The sequence below is a fragment of the Oncorhynchus nerka genome, linkage group LG27 (genome assembly GCF_034236695.1).
Source record: "Oncorhynchus nerka isolate Pitt River linkage group LG27, Oner_Uvic_2.0, whole genome shotgun sequence".
Classification (NCBI taxonomy): domain Eukaryota; kingdom Metazoa; phylum Chordata; class Actinopteri; order Salmoniformes; family Salmonidae; genus Oncorhynchus; species Oncorhynchus nerka.
In genome coordinates this window covers 102,869,765-102,895,645 of record NC_088422.1, presented here as the reverse complement: position 1 = coordinate 102,895,645, position 25,881 = coordinate 102,869,765, and the positions used below count along the sequence as shown (strand labels likewise).

The following is a 25,881-nucleotide window of genomic DNA, read 5'->3' as shown; positions in this document are numbered from 1 at the left end:
GTGTGTGTGTGTGTGTGTGTGTGTGTGTGTGTGTGTGTGTGTGTGTGTGTGTGTGTGTGTGTGTGTGTGTGTGTGTGTGTGTGTATGTGCGTGTGTGTGTGTGTGTACAGCGGTGTTGGCTGATTGGTGGTTGTGCTTCCTCTCAGCTCAGACGTTGGTATGTACCAAGCTAAGGTGACAACAATGCCACGGACGTTTCCCAGGATTCTTTGCACGATCACAATCACGGTGTAAGAACTGGCAAACCGCAACAGTCAACTAGCTCTCTAGCTAGCTGTTTAGTGTACTAGCACACATTCACTCCTTTGTTTGTAAATAATTAATTAACAAGCTAGTTAGCTACCATGTGTTCTTGTTAAACTGTAAACAGAGTAACTAGCAACTGACATCTAAATATCACCTGAGGGATATCAGATCTGTATCTGAGGGATAATAAATCAGATTTGATCGTTCAGATAGAAGTCGCACGGCCAGGAATCAGATCTGTATCTGAGGGATAATAAATCAGATTTGATCGTTCAGATAGAAGTCGCACGGCCAGGAATCAGATCTGTATCTGATTTCATACCATTATAGATGTGGTTTGAAATATCTGATTCTATGTGCTTTTTGGCTGTTCAGACTGCAGGGAAAAGAGATCAGATTCAAATCATGTATGCAAAATAATATGATTGAGTCACTTCAAACTGCTAGTGTGAACAAGGCTAAACTGTCTCTGTCTGCTTCTCTCTGCCTGCCTCTCTCTGTCTGCTTCTCTCTGCCTGCCTCTCTCTGTCTGCTTCTCTCTGCCTGCCTCTCTCTGCCTGCCTCTCTCTGCCTGCCTCTCTCCGTCTGCCTCTCTCCGCCTGCCTCTCTCCGTCTGCCTCTCTCCGTCTGCCCCTCTCCGTCTGCCCCTCTCTGCCTGCCTCTCTCCGTCTGCCTCTCTCTGCCTGCCTCTCTCCGCCTGCCTCTCTCCGTCTGCCCCTCTCCGCCTGCCTCTCTCCGTCTGCCTCTCTCCGCCTGCCTCTCTCCGTCTGCCCCTCTCCGCCTGCCTCTCTCCGTCTGCCTCTCTCCTCCGTCTGCCTCTCTCCGCCTGCCTCTCTCCGTCTGCCTCTCTCCGTCTGCCCCTCTCCGCCTGCCTCTCTCCGTCTGCCTCTCTCCGTCTGCCTCTCTCCGTTTGCCTCTCTCCGCCTGCCTCTCTCCGTCTGCCTCTCTCCGCCTGCCTCTCTCCGTCTGCCCCTCTCCGCCTGCCTCTCTCCGTCTGCCTCTCTCCGTTTGCCTCTCTCCGTCTGCCTCTCTCCGTTTGCCTCTCTCCGCCTGCCTCTCTCCGTCTGCCCCTCTCCGCCTGCCTCTCTCCGCCTGCCTCTAACCCTCCCCAAACTGGCCAGGGCCCAGTGACAGTATGATAGTGATAGGGATAGGGCTAGCTAGACAGTTAGACAGTCAATTTCTCCTTTCCAACTCCCACCTCTACGGGACAGCAGCCACCAGGCCAGGAGTTGAATCTCCCAGCAGCCACCAGGCCAGGAGTTGAATCTCCCAGCAGCCACCAGGCCAGGAGCAGGGAGGGAGCAGAGGAAGGGTTGTTAAGGGTGTGACCACTCCCAGGTGATTATTGATCTGAGACGCTGATTGAGGGAAGCCTCCTGACGTGGCAGGATTCATATTGGATTATCTTTTAGTTTTGGACAGGATTAGATCTGCCTGTTGTATAATATTGTTTTGTCAACCATTTGAACATTGATAAGCTGCTTGGTCTGGTCTCAGCTGAACTCCCCTGGACTCCTGGTAAGTCATCTCCTTCATCTACACCAGGGGTTAGTAAGAGTCTCTGTGATTCAGGCGTCTGTAACAGTAGCGTCAAAGATGTTTATAACTAACCCAAGATAGACCACAACCTGTCGTTTCCAATGGGAGATAAATGAGTCATAGTGGGCAGAACAAGTAAGGAGGTGGGCAGAGCCAAGCACTGAGTTAGCGAGATTCTATTGGTGCATTCTAGCATGTATTTGCATATTTCTGTTAGGGAACGCCTACTTTGTGAAGTGAGCGTGTGTGAAATAACTCAATTCGCCCTTTTTCGCTCTTTCTGAAGAACGCAATTTTTTAAAAACTTTAACAAAGAGTAAAGTCTACAAAACGTAGTCCGCTCTGTTCATAACAGACTAGAGTTTTGGAAACAAAACAAAGAGATCAAATGTTTAATCAATGAGAAAATGGTACAGAATGTCAGCCAGAATAACATCTCATCACCATCTTTCCCCTGCTGTCAGTCAGACATCTCACACCATCTTTCCCCTGCTGTCAGTCAGACATCTCACACCATCTTTCCCCTGCTGTCAGTCAGACATCTCATCACCATCTTTCCCCTGCTGTCAGTCAGACATCTCATCACCATCTTTCCCCTGCTGTCAGTCAGACATCTCATCACCATCTTTCCCCTGCTGTCAGCCAGAATAACATCTCATCACCATCTTTCCCCTGCTGTCAGTCAGACATCTCATCACCATCTTTCCCCTGCTGTCAGCCACTGGGCTTCCTCTCATCACCATCTTTCCCCTGCTGTCAGTCAGACATCTCATCACCATCTTTCCCCTGCTGTCAGTCAGACATCTCATCACCATCTTTCCCCCTGCTGTCAGCCAGAATAACATCTCATCACCATCTTTCCCCTGCTGTCAGTCAGACATCTCATCACCATCTTTCCCCCTGCTGTCAGTCAGACATCTCATCACCATCTTTCCCCTGCTGTCAGTCAGACATCTCATCACCATCTTTCCCCTGCTGTCAGTCAGACATCTCATCACCATCTTTCCCCTGCTGTCAGTCAGACATCTCATCACCATCTTTCCCCTGCTGTCAGCCAGAATAACATCTCACACCATCTTTCCCCTGCTGTCAGCCAGAATAACATCTCACACCATCTTTCCCCTGCTGTCAGCCATCTCAACCATCTTTCCCCTGCTGTCAGCCAGAATAACATCTCACACCATCTTTCCCCTGCTGTCAGCCAGAATAACATCTCACACCATCTTTCCCCTGCTGTCAGCCAGACATCTCACACCATCTTTCCCCCTGCTGTCAGTCAGACATCTCATCACCATCTTTCCCCTGCTGTCAGTCAGACATCTCATCACCATCTTTCCCCTGCTGTCAGTCAGACATCTCATCACCATCTTTCCCCCTGCTGTCAGTCAGACATCTCATCACCATCTTTCCCCCTGCTGTCAGCCAGAATAACATCTCACACCATCTTTCCCCTGCTGTCAGCCAGAATAACATCTCACACCATCTTTCCCCTGCTGTCAGCCAGAATAACATCTCACACCATCTTTCCCCTGCTGTCAGCCAGAATAACATCTCACACCATCTTTCCCCTGCTGTCAGCCAGAATAACATCTCACACCATCTTTCCCCTGCTGTCAGCCAGAATAACATCTCACACCATCTTTCCCCTGCTGTCAGCCACTGGGCTTCCTCTCATCACCATCTTTCCCCTGCTGTCAGCCACTGGGCTTCCTCTCATCACCATCTTTCCCCTGCTGTCAGCCAGAATAACATCTCACACCATCTTTCCCCTGCTGTCAGCCAGAATAACATCTCACACCATCTTTCCCCTGCTGTCAGCCAGAATAACATCTCACACCATCTTTCCCCTGTCAGCCAGAATAACATCTCACACCATCTTTCCCCCTGCTGTCAGCCATCTCACACATCTTTCCCCTGCTGTCAGCCACTCTCACACCATCTTTCCCCTGCTGTCAGCCAGAATAACATCTCACACCATCTTTCCCCTGCTGTCAGCCAGAATAACATCTCACACCATCTTTCCCCTGCTGTCAGCCAGAATAACATCTCACACCATCTTTCCCCTGCTGTCAGCCACTGGGCTTCCTCTCATCACCATCTTTCCCCTGCTGTCAGCCAGAATAACATCTCACACCATCTTTCCCCTGCTGTCAGCCAGAATAACATCTCACACCATCTTTCCCCTGCTGTCAGCCAGAATAACATCTCATCACCATCTTTCCCCTGCTGTCAGCCAGAATAACATCTCACACCATCTTTCCCCTGCTGTCAGCCAGAATAACATCTCACACCATCTTTCCCCTGCTGTCAGCCAGAATAACATCTCACACCATCTTTCCCCTGCTGTCAGCCAGAATAACATCTCACACCATCTTTCCCCTGCTGTCAGCCAGAATAACATCTCATCACCATCTTTCCCCTGCTGTCAGCCAGAATAACATCTCACATCTCACACCATCTTTCCCCTGCTGTCAGCCAGAATAACATCTCACACCATCTTTCCCCTGTCAGCCAGAATGTCAGCCAGAATAACATCTCACACCATCTTTCCCCTGCTGTCAGCCAGAATAACATCTCATCTTTCCCCTGCTGTCAGCCAGAATAACATCTCACACCATCTTTCCCCTGCTGTCAGCCAGAATAACATCTCACACCATCTTTCCCCTGCTGTCAGCCAGAATAACATCTCACACCATCTTTCCCCTGCTGTCAGCCAGAATAACATCTCACACCATCTTTCCCCTGCTGTCAGCCAGAATAACATCTCACACCATCTTTCCCCTGCTGTCAGCCAGAATAACATCTCACACCATCTTTCCCCTGCTGTCAGCCAGAATAACATCTCACACCATCTTTCCCCTGCTGTCAGCCACTGGGCTTCCTCTCATCACCATCTTTCCCCTGCTGTCAGCCAGAATAACATCTCACACCATCTTTCCCCTGCTGTCAGCCAGAATAACATCTCACACCATCTTTCCCCTGCTGTCAGCCAGAATAACATCTCATCACCATCTTTCCCCTGCTGTCAGCCAGAATAACATCTCACACCATCTTTCCCCTGCTGTCAGCCAGAATAACATCTCACACCATCTTTCCCCTGCTGTCAGCCAGAATAACATCTCACACCATCTTTCCCCTGCTGTCAGCCAGAATAACATCTCACACCATCTTTCCCCTGCTGTCAGCCAGAATAACATCTCACACCATCTTTCCCCTGCTGTCAGCCAGAATAACATCTCACACCATCTTTCCCCTGCTGTCAGCCAGAATAACATCTCACACCATCTTTCCCCTGCTGTCAGCCAGAATAACATCTCACACCATCTTTCCCCTGCTGTCAGCCAGAATAACATCTCACACCATCTTTCCCCATCTGCTGTCAGCCAGAATAACATCTCACACCATCTTTCCCCTGCTGTCAGCCAGAATAACATCTCATCACCATCTTTCCCCTGCTGTCAGCCAGAATAACATCTCACACCATCTTTCCCCTGCTGTCAGCCAGAATAACATCTCACACCATCTTTCCCCTGCTGTCAGCCAGAATAACATCTCACACCATCTTTCCCCTGCTGTCAGCCAGAATAACATCTCACACCATCTTTCCCCTGCTGTCAGCCAGAATAACATCTCACACCATCTTTCCCCTGCTGTCAGCCACTGGGCTTCCTCTCATCACCATCTTTCCCCTGCTGTCAGCCAGAATAACATCTCACACCATCTTTCCCCTGCTGTCAGCCACTGGGCTTCCTCTCATCACCATCTTTCCCCTGCTGTCAGCCAGAATAACATCTCACACCATCTTTCCCCCTGCTGTCAGCCAGAATAACATCTCACACCATCTTTCCCCTGCTGTCAGCCAGAATAACATCTCACACCATCTTTCCCCTGCTGTCAGCCACTGGGCTTCCTCTCACACCATCTTTCCCCTGCTGTCAGCCACTGGGCTTCCCATCTTTCCCCTGCTGTCAGCCAGAATCACCATCTTTCCCCTGCTGTCAGCCAGAATAACATCTCACACCATCTTTCCCCTGCTGTCAGCCAGAATAACATCTCACACCATCTTTCCCCTGCTGTCAGCCACTGGGCTTCCTCTCATCACCATCTTTCCCCTGCTGTCAGCCACTGGGCTTCCTCTCATCACCATCTTTCCCCTGCTGTCAGCCACTGGGCTTCCTCTCATCACCATCTTTCCCCTGCTGTCAGCCACTGGGCTTCCTCTCATCACCATCTTTCCCCTGCTGTCAGCCACTGGGCTTCCTCTCATCACCATCTTTCCCCTGCAGTCAGCACTGGGCTTCCTCTCATCACCATCTTTCCCCTGCTGTCAGCCACTGGGCTTCCTCTCATCACCATCTTTCCCCTGCTGTCAGCCACTGGGCTTCCTCTCATCACCATCTTTCCCCTGCTGTCAGCCACTGGGCTTCCTCTCATCACCATCTTTCCCCTGCTGTCAGCCACTGCTGTCAGCCACTGGGCTCCTCTCATCACCATCTTTCCCCTGCTGTCAGCCACTGGGCACCATTTTCTCTCAGCCACTGGGCTTCCTCTCACCATCTTTCCCCTGCTGTCAGCCACTGGGCTTCCTCTCATCACCATCTTTCCCCTGCTGTCAGCCACTGGGCTTCCTCTCATCACCATCTTTCCCCTGCTGTCAGCCACTGGGATTCCTCTCATCACCATCTTTCCCCCGCTGCCAGCCACTGGGCTTCCTCTCATCACCATCTTTCCCCTGCTGTCAGCCACTTGGCTTCCTCTCATCACCATCTTTCCCCTGCAGTCAGCCACTGGGCTTCCTCTCATCACCATCTTTCCCCTGCTGTCAGCCACTGGGCTTCCTCTCATCACCATCTTTCCCCTGCTGTCAGCCACTGGGCTTCCCCTCATCACCATCTTTCCCCTGCTGTCAGCCACTGGGCTTCCTCTCATCACCATCTTTCCCCTGCTGTCAGCCACTGGGCTTCCTCTCATCACCATCTTTCCCCTGCTGTCAGCCACTGGGCTTCCTCTCATCACCATCTTTCCCCTGCTGTCAGCCACTGGGCTTCCTCTCATCACCATCTTTCCCCTGCTGTCAGCCACTGGGCTTCCTCTCATCACCATCTTTCCCCTGCTGTCAGCCACTGGGCTTCCTCTCATCACCATCTTTCCCCTGCTGCCAGCCACTGGGCTTCCTCTCATCACCATCTTTCCCCTGCTGTCAGCCACTGGGCTTCCTCTCATCACCATCTTTCCCCTGCTGTCAGCCACTGGGCTTCCTCTCATCACCATCTTTCCCCTGCTGTCAGCCACTGGGCTTCCTCTCATCACCATCTTTCCCCCGCTGCCAGCCACTGGGCTTCCTCTCATCACCATCTTTCCCCTGCTGTCAGCCACTGGGCTTCCTCTCATCACCATCTTTCCCCTGCTGTCGGCCACTGGGCTTCCTCTCATCACCATATTTGGTAGTGAATGAAAACGCCAACAAAAAGCTTCACATTTATAATATCTGGCTCGTTATTCTATCTGTGGTCGTGTCTAGACACGTCCACCAGGTGGCAGCAGAGGCTATTCATTTCCTGTCATGTGACCTGAAGTTAATGACTGTAATCAGTAGGGTGAGGAGCATCCTAAAGAAGCAGTTGAAACTCACATTTATCCTGTGACTCAGAGACAATTATAAGGACAGCTGGCAAGTGAGAACAAAAGCGACTCTTATTTGTGACACTGAGATTCCTTTTGGGGTTAAAAGTGAACGCTTCAAGAATGTTTAACTAGTTTATCAGATAAATCGGTGTTCAACCGTGTGTGTGTTTGTCCGTGTCTCTCAGACCTCTGTGTGTTTGTGTCCGTGTGTCTCAGACCTCTGTGTGTTTGTCCGTGTCTCTCAGACCTCTGTGTGTGTGTCCGTGTGTCTCAGACCTCTGTGTGTGTGTCCGTGTGTCTCAGACCTCTGTGTGTTTGTCCGTGTCTCTCAGACCTCTGTGTGTTGGTCCGTGTGTCTCAGACCTCTGTGTGTTGGTCCGTGTGTCTCAGACCTCTGTGTGTTGGTCCGTGTGTCTCAGACCTCTGTGTGTCCCCGTGTGTCTCAGACCTCTGTGTGTCCCCGTGTGTCTCAGACCTCTGTGTGTTTGTCCGTGTGTCTCAGACCTCTGTGTGTTGGTCCGTGTGTCTCAGACCTCTGTGTGTTGGTCCGTGTGTCTCAGACCTCTGTGTGTTTGTCCGTGTCTCTCAGACCTCTGTGTGTTTGTGTCCGTGTGTCTCAGACCTCTGTGTGTTTGTGTCCGTGTGTCTCAGACCTCTGTGTGTTTGTGTCCGTGTGTCTCAGACCTCTGTGTGTTTGTCCGTGTCTCTCAGACCTCTGTGTGTTGGTCCGTGTGTCTCAGACCTCTGTGTGTTTGTGCGTGTGTCTCAGACCTCTGTGTGTCCCCGTGTGTCTCAGACCTCTGTGTGTTTGTCCGTGTGTCTCAGACCTCTGTGTGTTGGTCCGTGTGTCTCAGACCTCTGTGTGTTGGTCCGTGTGTCTCAGACCTCTGTGTGTTTGTGTCCGTGTGTCTCAGACCTCTGTGTGTTGGTCCGTGTGTCTCAGACCTCTGTGTGTTTTGTCCGTGTGTCTCAGACCTCTGTGTGTTTTTGTAGTTTTTCAAGTGATTGCCTATCCAATATACAGTGTCTAAGGGGTCATATTGCGCTTCTTAAGGCTTCCACTAGATGTCAACAGTCTTTAGAACCTTGTTTCAGGCTTCTACTATGAAGGGGGGCTGAATGAGAGGGGATTGAGTCAGGTGTCTGGCAGAGAGCCACGGGCTCGTGACGCGCGGTCATGAGAGAGAGTTAGTTCGCGTTCCATTGCTTTTCTACAGACAAAGGAATTCTCCTGTTGGGACATTATTGAAGATTTATGATAAAAACATCCTAAAGATTGATTCTATACTTCGTTTGATATGTTTCTACGACCAGTAATATAACTTTTTGGACTTTTCGTCCGACATTTCCGCTGGACCTGCACGCGCGTTTGGATTTGTTTACCAAACACCTCAACAAAAGGAGGTATATGGACATAAATTATCAACTTTATCGAACAAATCAAACATTTATGGTGGAACTGGGATTCCTGGGAGTGCATTCTGATGAAGATCATCAAAGATAAGTGAATATTTATAATGCTATTTCTGACTAATGTTGACTCCACAACATGGCGAATATTTCTTTGGCTGTTTTGGTCTCTGAGCGCCGTACTCAGATTATTGCATGGTTTGGCTTTCTCCGTAAAGTTTTAAAAAAAATATGACACAGCATTAAGGAGAAGTGGATCTAAAATTACATGTATAATATATATATAATATATATATATATAATAATATAATAATAATATATATATAATAATATAATAATAATATATATATAATAATATAATAATAATATATATCTTTAATCAATGTTTATTTCTGTAAATTGATGTGATGTGATTGATGTGATTGATTGATGTGGCTCTCTGCAAAAATCACCGCATGTTTTGGAACTACTGAACATAACACGTCAATGTAAAATGCAATTTTTGGATATAAATATAAATATGAACTTTATCGAACAAAACATACATGTATTGTGTAACAGGAAGTCCTATGAGTGTCATCTGATGAAGATCATCAAAGGTTAGTGATTAATTTTATCTCTATTTGTGCCTTTTTGTGACTCCTCTCTTTGGCTGGAAAAATGGCTGTGTTTTTCGGTGACTTGGTGGTGACATAACATAATCGTTTGTGGAGCTTTCGCTGTAAAGCATTTTTGAAAATCAGACACTGTGGCTGAATTAACGAGAATTTTGTATCTTTAAAATGGTGCCTAATACTTGTTTGTTTGATTTCTGTTGTTCGAATTTGGAGCCCCGCTAGCAGAACCCCGTTCCCAGACAGGTTAAACTGATAACTACAGATATGTAGAATGATTTGGCAACGGAACTGTGTGTGCCTGCCTGCATACGAGTGTGTGTGTGTGTGTGTCCTCACCTCTGCAGATCTGCACCAGTCCCACAGCTATGATGAGTCCCAGAGCCAGCAGCTTGGCCACTGTGAACACGTCCTGGATCCTGGTGGCCCAGCGCACGCTGGAACAGTTTACCCACGTCAGGAACACTGGGGCAGAGAAACAGAGAGGTGAGTAACCCAGGACCACTGGGACAGAGGGACAGAGAGGTGAGTAACCCAGGACCACTGGGACAGAGAGACAGAGAGGTGAGTAACCCAGGACCACTGGGACAGAGAGAGAGAGAGAGAGAGGTGAGTAACCCAGGACCACTGGGACAGAGAGACAGAGAGGTGAGTAACCCAGGACCACTGGGACAGAGAGAGAGAGAGAGAGAGGTGAGTAACCCAGGACCACTGGGGCAGAGAGACAGAGAGGTGAGTAACCCAGGACCACTGGGACAGAGAGAGAGAGAGGTGACTAACCATGTACTCTAACCCAGGAACACTGGGACAGAGAGAGAGAGGTGACTAACCATGTACTCTAACCCAGGAACACTGGGACAGAGAGAGAGAGGTGACTAACCATGTACTCTAACCCAGGAACACTGGGATAGAGAGGTGACTAACCATGTACTCTAACCCAGGAACACTGGGATAGAGAGACAGAGAGGTGACTAACCATGTACTCTAACCCAGGAACCCTGGGACAGAGAGGTGACTAACCATGTACTCTAACCCAGGAACACTGGGACAGAGACAGAGACTCTCTAACTCTGTTTCTACCGTTCTGGGCCATGTTCTGATGTTTTGTTGTGAACAACTGAGCAGGTCGAACATAACACGTCAACCCCCCGTTACCCGTAGATAGACAGGCTAGGCATGTTCTACCAACAACACATAATGTATATAGACAGGCTAGGCATGTTCTACCAACAACACATAATGTATATAGACAGGCTAGGCATGTTCTACCAACAACACATAATGTATATAGACAGGCTAGGCATGTTCTACCAACAACACATAATGTATAGAGACAGACTAGGCATGTTCTACCAACAACAACATAATGTATAGACAGACTAGGCATGTTCTACCAACAACACATAATGCATAGACAGGCTAGGCATGTTCTACCAACAACACATAATGTAGAGACAGGCTAGGCATGTTCTACCAACAACACATAATGTATAGAGACAGGCTAGGCATGTTCTACCAACAACACATAATGTATAGAGACAGGCTAGGCATGTTCTACCAACAACACATAATGTATAGAGACAGGCTAGGCATGTTCTACAAACAACACATAATGTATAGACAGGCTAGGCATGTTCTACCAACAACACATAATGTATAGAGACAGGCTAGGCATGTTCTACCAACAACACATAATGTATAGAGACAGGCTAGGCATGTTCTACCAACAACACATAATGTATAGAGACAGGCTAGGCATGTTCTACCAACAACAACACATAATGTATAGACAGGCTAGGCATGTTCTACCAACAACACATAATGTATAGAGACAGGCTAGGCATGTTCTACCAACAACACATAATGTATAGAGACAGGCTAGGCATGTTCTACCAACAACACATAATGTATAGAGACAGGCTAGGCATGTTCTACCAACAACACATAATGTATAGAGACAGGCTAGGCATGTTCTACCAACAACACATAATGTATAGAGACAGGCTAGGCATGTTCTACCAACAACACATAATGTAGAGACAGGCTAGGCATGTTCTACCAACAACAACACATAATGTATAGAGACAGGCTAGGCATGTTCTACCAACAACACATAATGTATAGAGACAGGCTAGGCATGTTCTACCAACAACACATAATGTATAGAGACAGGCTAGGCATGTTCTACCAACAACACATAATGTAGATAGACAGGCTAGGCATGTTCTACCAACAACAACACATAATGTATAGAGACAGGCTAGGCATGTTCTACCAACAACACATAATGTAGAGAGACAGGCTAGGCATGTTCTACCAACAACACATAATGCATAGACAGGCTAGGCATGTTCTACCAACAACACATAATGTAGAGACAGACTAGGCATGTTCTACCAACAACACATAATGTATAGAGACAGGCTAGGCATGTTCTACCAACAACACATAATGTAGAGACAGACTAGGCATGTTCTACCAACAACACATAATGTATAGAGACAGGCTAGGCATGTTCTACCAACAACACATAATGTAGAGACAGGCTAGGCATGTTCTACCAACAACACATAATGTATAGAGACAGGCTAGGCATGTTCTACCAACAACACATAATGTATAGAGACAGGCTAGGCATGTTCTACCAACAACACATAATGTATAGACAGGCTAGGCATGTTCTACCAACAACACATAATGTATAGAGACAGGCTAGGCATGTTCTACCAACAACACATAATGTATAGAGACAGGCTAGGCATGTTCTACCAACAACACATAATGTATAGAGACAGGCTAGGCATGTTCTACCAACAACACATAATGTATAGAGACAGGCTAGGCATGTTCTACCAACAACACATAATGTATAGAGACAGGCTAGGCATGTTCTACCAACAACACATAATGTAGAGACAGGCTAGGCATGTAGGCATGTTCAGAACACATAATGTATAGAGACAGGCTAGGCATAGAGACAGGCTAGGCATGTTCTACCAACAACACATAATGTATAGAGACAGGCTAGGCATGTTCTACCAACAACACATAATGTAGAGACAGGCTAGGCATGTTCTACCAACAACACATAATGTATAGACAGGCTAGGCATGTTCTACCAACAACACATAATGTATAGAGACAGGCTAGGCATGTTCTACCAACAACACATAATGTAGAGACAGACTAGGCATGTTCTACCAACAACACATAATGTATAGAGACAGGCTAGGCATGTTCTACCAACAACACATAATGTGTAGAGACAGGCTAGGCATGTTCTACCAACAACACATAATGTATAGAGACAGGCTAGGCATGTTCTACCAACAACACATAATGTATAGAGACAGGCTAGGCATGTTCTACCAACAACAACACATAATGTAGAGACAGGCTAGGCATGTTCTACCAACAACACATAATGTATAGACAGGCTAGGCATGTTCTACCAACAACACATAATGTATATAGACAGGCTAGGCATGTTCTACCAACAACACATAATGTATAGAGACAGGCTAGGCATGTTCTACCAACAACACATAATGTATAGACAGACTAGGCATGTTCTACCAACAACACATAATGTATAGACAGGCTAGGCATGTTCTACCAACAACACATAATGTAGAGACAGGCTAGGCATGTTCTACCAACAACACATAATGTATAGAGACAGGCTAGGCATGTTCTACCAACAACACATAATGTATAGAGACAGGCTAGGCATGTTCTACCAACAACACATAATGTATAGAGACAGGCTAGGCATGTTCTACCAACAACACATAATGTATAGACAGGCTAGGCATGTTCTACCAACAACACATAATGTATAGAGACAGGCTAGGCATGTTCTACCAACAACACATAATGTATAGAGACAGGCTAGGCATGTTCTACCAACAACACATAATGTATAGAGACAGGCTAGGCATGTTCTACCAACAACACATAATGTATAGAGACAGGCTAGGCATGTTCTACCAACAACACATAATGTATAGAGACAGGCTAGGCATGTTCTACCAACAACACATAATGTATAGAGACAGGCTAGGCATGTTCTACCAACAACACATAATGTATAGAGACAGGCTAGGCATGTTCTACCAACAACACATAATGTATAGAGACAGGCTAGGCATGTTCTACCAACAACACATAATGTATAGAGACAGGCTAGGCATGTTCTACCAACAACACATAATGTAGATAGACAGGCTAGGCATGTTCTACCAACAACAACACATAATGTATAGAGACAGGCTAGGCATGTTCTACCAACAACACATAATGTATAGAGACAGGCTAGGCATGTTCTACCAACAACACATAATGTATAGAGACAGGCTAGGCATGTTCTACCAACAACACATAATGTATAGAGACAGGCTAGGCATGTTCTACCAACAACAACATAATGTATAGAGACAGGCTAGGCATGTTCTACAACAACACATAATGTATAGAGACAGGCTAGGCATGTTCTACCAACAACACATAATGTATAGACAGGCTAGGCATGTTCTACCAACAACACATAATGTATAGAGACAGGCTAGGCATGTTCTAACAACAACAGGCTACATGTTCTATAATGTATAGAGACAGGCTAGGCATGTTCTACCAACAACACATAATGTAGAGACAGACTAGGCATGTTCTACCAACAACACATAATGTATAGAGACAGGCTAGGCATGTTCTACCAACAACACATAATGTAGAGACAGGCTAGGCATGTTCTACCAACAACACATAATGTATAGAGACAGGCTAGGCATGTTCTACCAACAACACATAATGTATAGAGACAGGCTAGGCATGTTCTACCAACAACACATAATGTATAGACAGGCTAGGCATGTTCTACCAACAACACATAATGCATAGACAGGCTAGGCATGTTCTACCAACAACACATAATGTATAGAGACAGACTAGGCATGTTCTACCAACAACACATAATGTATAGAACCAACAACACATAATGCATAGACAGGCTAGGCATGTTCTACCAACAACACATAATGTATAGAGACAGGCTAGGCATGTTCTACCAACAACACATAATGTATAGAGACAGGCTAGGCATGTTCTACCAACAACACATAATGTATAGAGACAGGCTAGGCATGTTCTACCAACAACACATAATGTATAGAGACAGGCTAGGCATGTTCTACCAACAACACATAATGTAGAGACAGGCTAGGCATGTTCTACCAACAACACATAATGTATAGAGACAGGCTAGGCATGTTCTACCAACAACACATAATGTATAGAGACAGGCTAGGCATGTTCTACCAACAACACATAATGTATAGAGACAGGCTAGGCATGTTCTACCAACAACACATAATGTATAGAGACAGGCTAGGCATGTTAATGTATAGAGACAGGCAGGCACTAAACACATAATGTATAGAGACAGGCTAGGCATGTTCTACCAACAACACATAATGTATAGAGACAGGCTAGGCATGTTCTACCAACAACACATAATGTATAGAGACAGGCTAGGCATGTTCTACCAACAACACATAATAGAGACAGGCTAGGCATGTTCTACAACACATAATGTATAGAGACAGGCTAGGCATGTTCTACCAACAACACATAATGTATAGAGACAGGCTAGGCATGTTCTACCAACAACACATAATGTATATAGACAGGCTAGGCATGTTCTACCAACAACACATAATGTATAGAGACAGGCTAGGCATGTTCTACCAACAACACATAAGACAGGCTGTATGAGACAGGCTAGGCATGTTCTACCAACAACACATAATGTATAGAGACAGGCTAGGCATGTTCTACCAACAACACATAATGTAGAGACAGGCTAGGCATGTTCTACCAACAACACATAATGTATATAGACAGGCTAGGCATGTTCTACCAACAACACATAATGTATAGAGACAGGCTAGGCATGTTCTACCAACAACACATAATGTATATAGACAGGCTAGGCATGTTCTACCAACAACACATAATGTTCTATAGTACAGACTAGGCATGTTCTACCAACAACACATAATGTATAGAGACAGGCTAGGCATGTTCTACCAACAACACATAATGTAGAGACAGGCTGGCATGTTCTACCAACAACACATAATGTATATGTTTCTGGTACAGGCTAGGCATGTTCTACCAACAACACATAATGTATAGAGACAGGCTAGGCATGTTCTACCAACAACACATAATGTATAGAGACAGGCTGGCATGTCTACCAACAACACATAATGTATAGACAGGCTAGGCATGTTCTACCAACAACACATAATGCATAGAGACAGGCTAGGCATGTTCTACCAACAACACATAATGTATAGACAGACTAGGCATGTTCTACCAACAACACATAATGTATATAGACAGGCTAGGCATGTTCTACCAACAACACATAATGTATGTTCTACCAACAACACATAATGTAGACAGGCTAGGCATGTTCTACCAACAACACATAATGTATAGACAGGCTAGGCATGTTCTACCAACAACACATAATGTATATAGACAGGCTAGGCATGTTCTACCAACAACACATAGGCTGTATAGTCTGGTACAGGCTGTGTTCTACCAACAACACATAATGTAGAGACAGGCTAGGCATGTTCTACCAACAACACATAATGTATATAGACAGGCTAGGCATGTTCTACCAACAACACATAATGTATATAGACAGGCTAGGCATGTTCTACCAACAACACATAATGTATAGAGACAGGCTAGGCATGTTCTACCAACAACACATAATGTATAGACAGACTAGGCATGTTCTACCAACAACACATAATGTATATAGACAGGCTAGGCATGTTCTACCAACAACACATAATGTATAGAGACAGGCTAGGCATGTTCTACCAACAACACATAATGTATAGACAGGCTAGGCATGTTCTACCAACAACACATAATGTAGAGACAGGCTAGGCATGTTCTACCAACAACACATAATGTATAGAGACAGGCTAGGCATGTTCTACCAACAACACATAATGTATATAGACAGGCTAGGCATGTTCTACCAACAACACATAATGTATATAGACAGGCTAGGCATGTTCTACCAACAACAACACATAATGTAGAGACAGGCTAGGCATGTTCTACCAACAACACATAATGTATATAGACAGGCTAGGCATGTTCTACCAACAACACATAATGTATAGACAGACTAGGCATGTTCTACCAACAACACATAATGTATATAGACAGGCTAGGCATGTTCTACCAACAACACATAATGTATAGAGACAGGCTAGGCATGTTCTACCAACAACACATAATGTATAGACAGGCTAGGCATGTTCTACCAACAACACATAATGTATATAGACAGGCTAGGCATGTTCTACCAACAACACATAATGTGTAGAGACAGGCTAGGCATGTTCTACCAACAACACATAATGTATAGAGACAGGCTAGGCATGTTCTACCAACAACACATAATGTAGAGACAGGCTAGGCATGTTCTACCAACAACACATAATGTGTAGAGACAGGCTAGGCATGTTCTACCAACAACACATAATGTATAGACAGGCTAGGCATGTTCTACCAACAACACATAATGTAGATAGACAGGCTAGGCATGTTCTACCAACAACAACACATATTGTGTGTCTCTCCCTGTTGCACATCAAGCTTCAATTCCACCTGTCAGAAGGGTATTTATGGCTGATTTAAGATAAAGTCGTCAACCCTGCTACAGTCAACCCTGTTACAGTCAACCCTGCTACAGTCAACCCTGTTACAGTCAACCCTGTTACAGTCAACCCTGTGAGAGTCAACCCTGACACAGTCAACCCTGGTACAGTCAACCCTGACACAGTCAACCCTGTTACAGTCAACCCTGTTTACAGTCAACCCTGTTACGGTCAACCCTGTTTACAGTCAACCCTGTTTACAGTCAACCCTGTTACAGTCAACCCTGTGATAGTCAACCCTGTTACGGTCAACCCTGTTACAGTCAACCCTGATACGGTCAACCCTGTTACAGTCAACCCTGATACAGTCAACCCTGTTACAGTCAACCCTGTTACAGTCAACCCTGACACAGTCAACCCTGTTACAGTCAACCCTGTTACAGTCAACCCTGTTACAGTCAACCCTGTGATAGTCAACCCTGACACAGTCAACCCTGTTACAGTCAACCCTGTTACGGTCAACCCTGTTACAGTCAACCCTGATACAGTCAACCCTGACAGTCAACCCTGACACAGTCAACCCTGTGATAGTCAACCCTGTTACAGTCAACCCTGTTTACGGACAACCCTGTTTACGGTCAACCCTGGTACAGTCAACCCTGTTTACGGTCAACCCTGTTACAGTCAACCCTGTTTATAGTCAACCCTGTTACAGTCAACCCCGATACAGTCAACCCTAACACAGTCAACCCTGACACAGTCAACCCTGTGATAGTCAACCCTGTTTACAGTCAACCCTGGTACAGTCAACCCTGTGATAGTCAACCCTGTTTACAGCCAACCCTGTGATAGTCAACCCTGTTACAGTCAACCCTGTTACAGTCAACCCTGACACAGTCAACCCTGTTAACAGTCAACCCTGGTACAGTCATCCCTGTGATAGTCAACCCTGGTACAGTCAACCCTGTTTATGGACAACCCTGTTTACGGTCAACCCTGTTTACAGTCAACCCTGTTACAGTCAACCCTGTTTATAGTCAACCCTGGTACAGTCAACCCTGGTACAGTCAAGGCTCCATGGTCTGGTAAGGCTGTATGATCCTGGTACAAGCTGTATGGTAAGGCTGTCTGGTCTGGTACAGGCTGTCTGGTCTGGTACAGGCTGTATGGTAAGGCTGTATGGTCTGGTACAGGCTGTCTGGTCTGGTACAGGCTGTGTATGGTCTGGTACAGGCTGTCTGGTCTGGTACTGGAAAGGCTGTATGGTCTGGTACAGGCTGTCTGGTCTGGTAAGGCTGTCTGGTCTGGTACAGGCTGTATGGTCTGGTACAGGCTGTCTGGTCTGGTAGAGGCTGTATGGTCTGGTAAGGCTGTATGGTAAGGCTGTCTGGTCTGGTACAGGCTGTATGGTCTGGTACAGGCTGTATGGTAGGGCTGTATGGTCTGGTACAGGCTGTCTGGAAAGGCTGTATGGTCTGGTACAGGCTGTATGGTCTGGTACAGGCTGTATGGTAAGGCTGTATGGTCTGGTACAGGCTGTCTGGAAAGGCTGTATGGTCTGGTACAGGCTGTATGGTAAGGCTGTATGGTCTGGTACAGGCTGTATGGTAAGGCTGTATGGTCTGGTACAGGCTGTATGGTCTGGTACAGGCTGTCTGGTCTGGTACAGGCTGTATGGTAAGGCTGTCTGGTCTGGTACAGGCTGTCTGGTAAGGCTGTATGGTCTGGTACAGGCTGTATGGTCTGGTTCAGGCTGTCTGGTAAGGCTGTATGGTAAGGCTGTCTGGTCTGGTACAGGCTGTATGGTAAGGCTGTATGGTCTGGTACAGGCTGTATGGTCTGGTACAGGCTGTATGATCTGGTACAGGCTGTCTGGCCTGGTACAGGCTGTCTGGTCTGGTACAGGCTGTATGGTAAGGCTGTCTGGTCTGGTACAGGCTGTCTGGTCTGGTACAGGCTGTATGTTCTGGTACAGGCTGTCTGGTAAGGCTGTCTGGTCGAGTACAGGCTGTATGGTCTGGTACAGGCTGTCTGGTAAGGCTGTATGGTAAGGCTGTATGGTAAGGCTGTCTGGTCTGGTACAGGCTGTATGGAAAGGCTGTATGGTCTGGTACAGGCTGTATGGTCTGGTACAGACTGTATGGTCTGGTACAGGCTGTCTGGTCTGGTACAGGCTGTATGGTCTGGTACAGACTGTATGGTCTGGTACAGGCTGTATGGTCTGGTAAGGCTGTATGGTCTGGTAAAGGCTGTATGGTCTGGTACAGGCTGTATGGTAAGGCTGTATGGTCTGGTAAAGGCTGTATGGTCTGGTACAGGCTGTCTGGTCTGGTACAGGCCGTATGTTCTGGTACAGGCTGTCTGGTCTAGTACAGGCTGTATGGTCTGGTACAGGCTGTATGGTAAGGCTGTATGGTAAGGCTGTCTGGTCTGGTACAGGCTGTATGGAAAGGCTGTATGGTCTGGTACAGGCTGTCTGGTCTGGTACAGGCTGTATGGTCTGGTACAGGCTGTCTGGTAAGGCTGTATGGTAAGGCTGTATGGTAAGGCTGTCTGGTCTGGTACAGGCTGTATGGAAAGGCTGTATGGTCTGGTACAGGCTGTCTGGTCTGGTACAGGCTGTATGTTCTGGTACAGGCTGTCTGGTAAGGCTGTCTGGTCTAATACAGGCTGTATGGTCTGGTACAGGCTGTCTGGTAAGGCTGTATGGTAAGGCTGTATGGTAAGGCTGTCTGGTCTGGTACAGGCTGTATGGAAAGGCTGTATGGTCTGGTACAGGCTGTCTGGTCTGGTACAGGCTGTATGGTCTGGTACAGGCTGTCTGGTAAGGCTGTCTGGTCTGGTACAGGCTGTATGGTCTGGTACAGGCTGTCTGGTCTGGTACAGGCTGTCTGGTCTGGTACATGCTGTCTGGTCTGGTACAGGCTGTCTGGTGTGGTACATGCTGTCTGGTCTAGTACGGGCTGTATGGTCTGGTACAGGCTGTCTGGTCTGTTACAGGCTGTATGCTAAGGCTGTATGGTCTGGTACAGACTGTATGGTCTGGTACAGGCTGTATGGTCTGGTACAGGCTGTATGGTAAGGCTGTATGGTCTGGTAAAGGCTGTATGGTAAGGCTGTATGGTCTGGTAAAGGCTGTATGGTCTGGTACAGGCTGTATGGTCTGGTACAGGCTGTATGGTCTGGTACAGGCTATATGGTAAGGCTGTCTGGACTGGTACAGGCTGTATGGTCTGGTACAGGCTGTATGGTAAGGCTGTCTGTTCTGGTACAGGCTGTATGGTCTGGTACAGGCTGTCTGGTCTGGTACAGGCTGTATGGTAAGGCTGTCTGGTCTGGTACGGGCTGTCTGGTCTGGTACGGGCTGTATGGTCTGGTACAGGCTGTATCGTAAGGCTGTATGGTCTGGTAAGGCTGTATGGTCTGGTACAGGCTGTCTGGTCTAGTACAGGCTGTATGGTCTGATACAGGCTGTATCGTAAGGCTGTATGGTCTGGTAAGGCTGTATGGTCTGGTAAGGCTGTATGGTCTGGTACAGGCTGTCTGGTCTGGTACAGGCTGTCTGGTCTAGTACAGGCTGTATGGTCTAGTACAGGCTGTATGGTCTGATACAGGCTGTCTGGTCTGGTAGACGCTGTCTGGTCTGGTACATGCTGTCTGGTCTGGTACAGGCTGTATGATAAGACTGTCTGGTCTGGTACAGGCTGAATGGTCTGGTACAGGCTGTCTGGTCTGGTACAGGCTGTCTGGTCTGGTAGACGCTGTCTGGTCTGGTAGACGCTGTCTGGTCTGGTACAGGCTGTGTGGTCTGGTACAAGCTGTCTGGTCTGGTACAGGCTGTCTGGTCTGGTACAGGCTGTCTGGTCTGGTACAGGCTGTATGGTTTGGTACAGGCTGTATGGCCTGGTACAGGCTGTGTGGTCTGGTACAGGCTGTATGGTCTTGTACAGGCTATATGGTAAGGATGTATGGTCTGGTACAGGCTGTATGGTCAGGCTGTATGGGACAGGCTGTATGGTAAAGCTGTATGGTACAGGCTGTATGGTCTGGTACAGGCTGTGTAGTCTGGTATAGGCTGTATGCTAAGGCTGTATGGTCTGGTACAGGCTGTCTGGTCTGGTACAGGCTGTCTGGTAAGACTGTCTGGTCTGGTACAGGCTGTCTGGTCTGGTACGGGCTGTATGGTCTGGTACAGGCTATATGGTAAGGCTGTATGGTCTGGTACAGGCTGTATGGTAAGGCTGTATGGTAAGGCTGTATGGTCTGGTAAAGGCTGTATGGTAAGGCTGTATGGTCTGGTAAAGGCTGTATGGTAAGGCTGTATGGTCTGGTACAGGCTGTATGGTAAGGCTGTATGGTCTGGTAAAGTCTGTATGGTAAGGCTGTATGGTAAGGCTGTATGGTCTGGTAAGGCTGTATGGTAAGGCTGTATGGTCTGCTACAGGCTGTATGGTAAGGCTGTATGGTAAGGCTGTATGGTCTTGTACAGGCTGTATGGTCTGGTACAGGCTGTATGGTAAGGCTGTATGGTCTGGTACAGGCTGTATGGTCTGGTACAGGCTGTATGGTCTGGTACAGGCTGTATGGTAAGGCTGTATGGTCTGGTACAGGCTGTATGGTCTGGTAAAGGCTGTATGGTAAGGCTGTATGGTATTGTACAGGCTGTATGGTCTGGTACAGGCTGTATGGTAAGGCTGTATGGTCTGGTACAGGCTGTATGGTCTGGTACAGGCTGTATGGTAAGGCTGTATGGTCTGGTACAGGCTGTCTGGTCTGGTACAGGCTGTCTGGTCTGGTACAGGCTGTATGGTAAGGCTGTATGGTCTGGTACAGGCTGTATGGTCTGGTACAGGCTGTATGGTAGGGCTGTATGATCCTGGTACAGGCTGTATGGTCTGGTACAGGCTGTATGGTCTGGTACAGGCTGTATGGTAGGGCTGTATGATCCTGGTAAGGCTGTCTGGTCTGGTACAGGCTGTCTGGTCTGGTACAGGCTGTATGGTAGGGCTGTCTGGTCTGCTACAGGCTGTATGGTAAGGCTGTATGGTAGGGCTGTATGGTAAGGCTGTATGGTAGGGCTGTATGGTAAGGCTGTATGGTAGGGCTGTATGGTGTGCTATACAGGCCCGTCAAAATAAAAAGTGGGGTTCCACCGTACTGATGAAACATGAGCTCATCACAATAATTAAACAAAATGTCAAACTGTAAGGCCATTACACCACTTTATCATTACCATGACAGACGCATGTTAGAAAATAGACGTGAACACGGGTGGTACAGCCGTCTGTCTCTGTCTCTCTGTCTCTCTGTCTCTCTGTCTCTCTGTCTCTGTGTATATCGGTCTCTCTGTCTCTCTGTCTCTCTGTCTCTGTGTCTCTGTGTCTCTCTGTCTCTGTGTCTCTGTCTCTGTCTCTGTGTATCTCGGTCTCTCTGTCTCTGTCTCTGTGTCTCTCTGTCTCTCTGTCTCTCTGTCTCTCTGTCTCTCTGTCTCTCTGTCTCTCTGTCTCTCTGTTTCTCTGTCTCTCTGTCTCTCTGTCTCTGTGTCTCTGTGTCTCTCTGTCTCTCTGTCTCTCTGTCTCTCTGTCTCTCTGTCTCTGTGTCTCTCTGTCTCTCTCTCTCTGTCTCTCTCTCTCTCTTCCCTCTCTCTCTCTTCTCTTCCCTCTCTCCTCTCCCCTCTCTCTCTCTCTCTCTCTCTCTCTTCTCCTCTCTTCCATCTCTCTCTCTTCTCTTCCCTCTCCTCTCTTCCCTCTCTCCTCTCTTCCCTCTCTCTCTCTCTCTTCTCCTCTCTCCTCTCTTCCCTCTCTCCTCTCCTTTTTCTGTCGATCTGGAACGACACAAGTGGAATCACAAGTTCCATTGCAGTAAGCGAGTGAGTTTAGAGGGAGGGGCACGACGTGGCTAATCAGAACATCATGGCTGGTCTGGCAGAGGGCCTGTCTGGTGTCTCGTATCCCTCCAATCAGAGGGCTCTATTTCATCTGCTGCATGGTAGTGATACACCAGTGGGAGACGCACATTAAACTGAACTGAAACAGAGGAAACTTGGCCTAGTATTGAATCAGCTGTGTTTCCGTAGGTGTAGGCTGACCCACGTATTATTATCCACGCAGACCAACAGAGACGCTGGTCTCGGGTCAGTTTCCTTCTTCATTTTCCCCCTCTAATGGGTTACGGTTGGAGGAATCTGATCCTAGATCTGTAGCTATCTATATCAGTGTAGTGTAGTCCCGTGTCAATGTGTTTAGTAACAGCAGCAGCAAGCTGGGACACAGCAGGTTGTCTGTCCCCAGGGAGAGGAGGGTGCACAGGGGTTACGGGGGGCAGGAGGGGGCAGGAGAGGGGTAGAGGGGGCCGGAGGAGGCAGGAGAGGGGTAGAGGGGGCAGGAGGAGGCAGGAGAGGGGTAGAGGGGGCAGGAGGAGGCACAAGAGGGTATGAGGGGACAGGAGAGGGGTAGAGGGGGCAGGAGGAGGCAGGAGAGGGTATGAGGAGGGCAGGGAGAGGGGGGGACAGAGGGGGCAGGAGAGGGGTAGAGGGGAGTAGTGGGGGGCAGGAGAAGGCACGAGAGGGTATGAAGGGACAGGAGAGGGGTAGAGGGGGCAGGAGGAGGCAGGATAGGGTATGAGGGGACAGGAGAGGGGTAGAGGGGGCAGGAGAGGGGTAGAGGGGGAAGGAGGAGGCAGGAGAGGGTATGAGGAGGCAGGAGAGGGTATGAGGGGACAGGAGGGGGTAGAGGGGGCAGGAGGAGGCAGGAGAGGGTATGATGGGACAGGAGAGGGGTTACGGGAGGCAGGAGGAGGCAGGAGAGGGTATGAGGGGACAGGAGAGGGGTAGAGGGGGTAGGAGGAGGCAGGATAGGGTATGAGGGGACAAGAGAGGGGTAGAGGGGGCAGGAGAGGGGTAGAGGGGGGAAGGAGGAGGCAGGAGAGGGTATGAGGAGGCAGGAGAGGGTATGAGGGGACAGGAGTAGGCAGGAGAGGGTATGAGGGGACAGGAGAGGGGTAGAGGGGGGAAGGAGGAGGCAGGAGAGGGTATGAGGAGGCAGGAGATGGTATGAGGGGTGCAGGGGGTTTGGGACAGGCAGCCCTCCCTCTACTTCATCCATCACAGTCTGTCAGTGCCCCCAAAATAAACTGCTTCCTCCCCAAAGAGCTCCCCAAAGAGAGTCTGTCAGGCCCCCTAACCCCCCAAAATAAACTGCTTCCTCCCCAAAGAGAGTCTGTCAGTCCTCCTAACCCCCCAAAATAAACTGCTTCCTCCCCAAAGAGAGTCTGTCAGACCCCCTAACCCCCCAAAATAAACTGCTTCCTCCCCAAAGAGAGTCTGTCAGTCCTCCTAACCCCCCAAAATAAACTGCTTCCTCCCCAAAGAGAGTCTGTCAAAGTCCTCAGTCCTCCTAACCCCCAAAATAAACTGCTTCCTCCCCAAAGAGTCTGTCAGTCCCCCTAACCCCCAAAATAAACTGCTTCCTCCCCAAAGAGAGTCTGTCAGTCCTCCTAACCCCCAAAATAAACTGCCCTCCCAAAAGAGTCTGACCCCCTAACCCCCAAAATAAACTGCTTCCTCCCCAAAGAGTCTGTCAGTCCTCCTAACCCCCCAAAATAAACTGCTTCCGATGCAGACAAATAAAACCCAGGGGACAAGAAATGGCACCCTATTCCCTATATAGTGCACTACTTTAGACCAGAGCCCTATGGCGCCTTATTCCCTATATAGTACACTACTTTAGACCAGAGCCCTATGGCACCCTATTCCCTACATAGGGAATAGGGTGCCATAGGGCTCTGGTCTGAAGTAGTGCACTGTATAGGGAACAGGGGTTCCATTTGGCCTTTAAGAAGGCACCAGATTGTTGGCCCGGTGGCCCGGTGTCACAGCGGTGTGGTCGCATTAACCTCGTGGCACCGGGAAAGGGCATCAGACCGGGTCAGTGTACTGAAGGTTTACATTCCCTGTGACTTTGTGACCCACGCCTGTGATGACCTGGCCGAGCCACCAAACCTATCCAGATATAGTATATTATCTCAGGGACACAGACATCCTGAGGACTGTAGCTACTAAGACAGAGGCAGGGTAGTTAGAACCAGTGAGGACTGAGGAGTTGTAGGTACTAAGACAGAGACAGGGTAGTTAGAACCAGTGAGGACTGAGGAGTTGTAGGTACTAAGACAGAGGCAGGGTAGTTAGAACCAGTGAGGACTGAGGAGTTGTAGGTACTAAGACAGAGACAGGGTAGTTAGAGGGGCGGCAGGGTATTCTACTACCACACCTTGACTACCACACCTTGGGTATTCTACAACCACACCTTGGGTATTCTACTACCACACCTTGGGTATTCTACAACCACACCTTGGGTATTCTACTACCACACCTTGGGTATTCTACTACCACACCTTGGGTATTCTACTACCACACCTTGGGTATTCCACGCCTGTGATGACCTGGCCGAGCCACCAAACCTATCCAGATATAGTATATTATCTCAGGGACACAGACATCCTGAGGACTGTAGCTACTAAGACAGAGGCAGGGTAGTTAGAACCAGTGAGGACTGAGGAGTTGTAGGTACTAAGACAGAGACAGGGTAGTTAGAGGGGCGGCAGGGTATTCTACTACCACACCTTGACTACCACACCTTGGGTATTCTACAACCACACCTTGGGTATTCTACAACCACACCTTGGGTATTCTACTACCACACCTTGGGTATTCTACTACCACACTTTGGGTATTCTACTACCACACCTTGGGTATT

The 25,881-nt window shown here is 47.9% G+C and overlaps 1 protein-coding gene across 1 annotated transcript in view; it reads right to left on the bottom strand.

Annotated features, from left to right (window-relative positions):
- Positions 1 to 25,881, bottom strand: part of slc7a10a (solute carrier family 7 member 10a) — an 82,114-nt gene that overhangs the window by 8,445 nt on the left and 47,788 nt on the right. Inside the window, exon 4 of the mRNA XM_065012493.1 lies at positions 9,777 to 9,902. Within this exon, the coding sequence (XP_064868565.1) occupies positions 9,777 to 9,902 (126 nt within the window). The remainder of the gene's footprint in view (positions 1 to 9,776; positions 9,903 to 25,881) is intronic.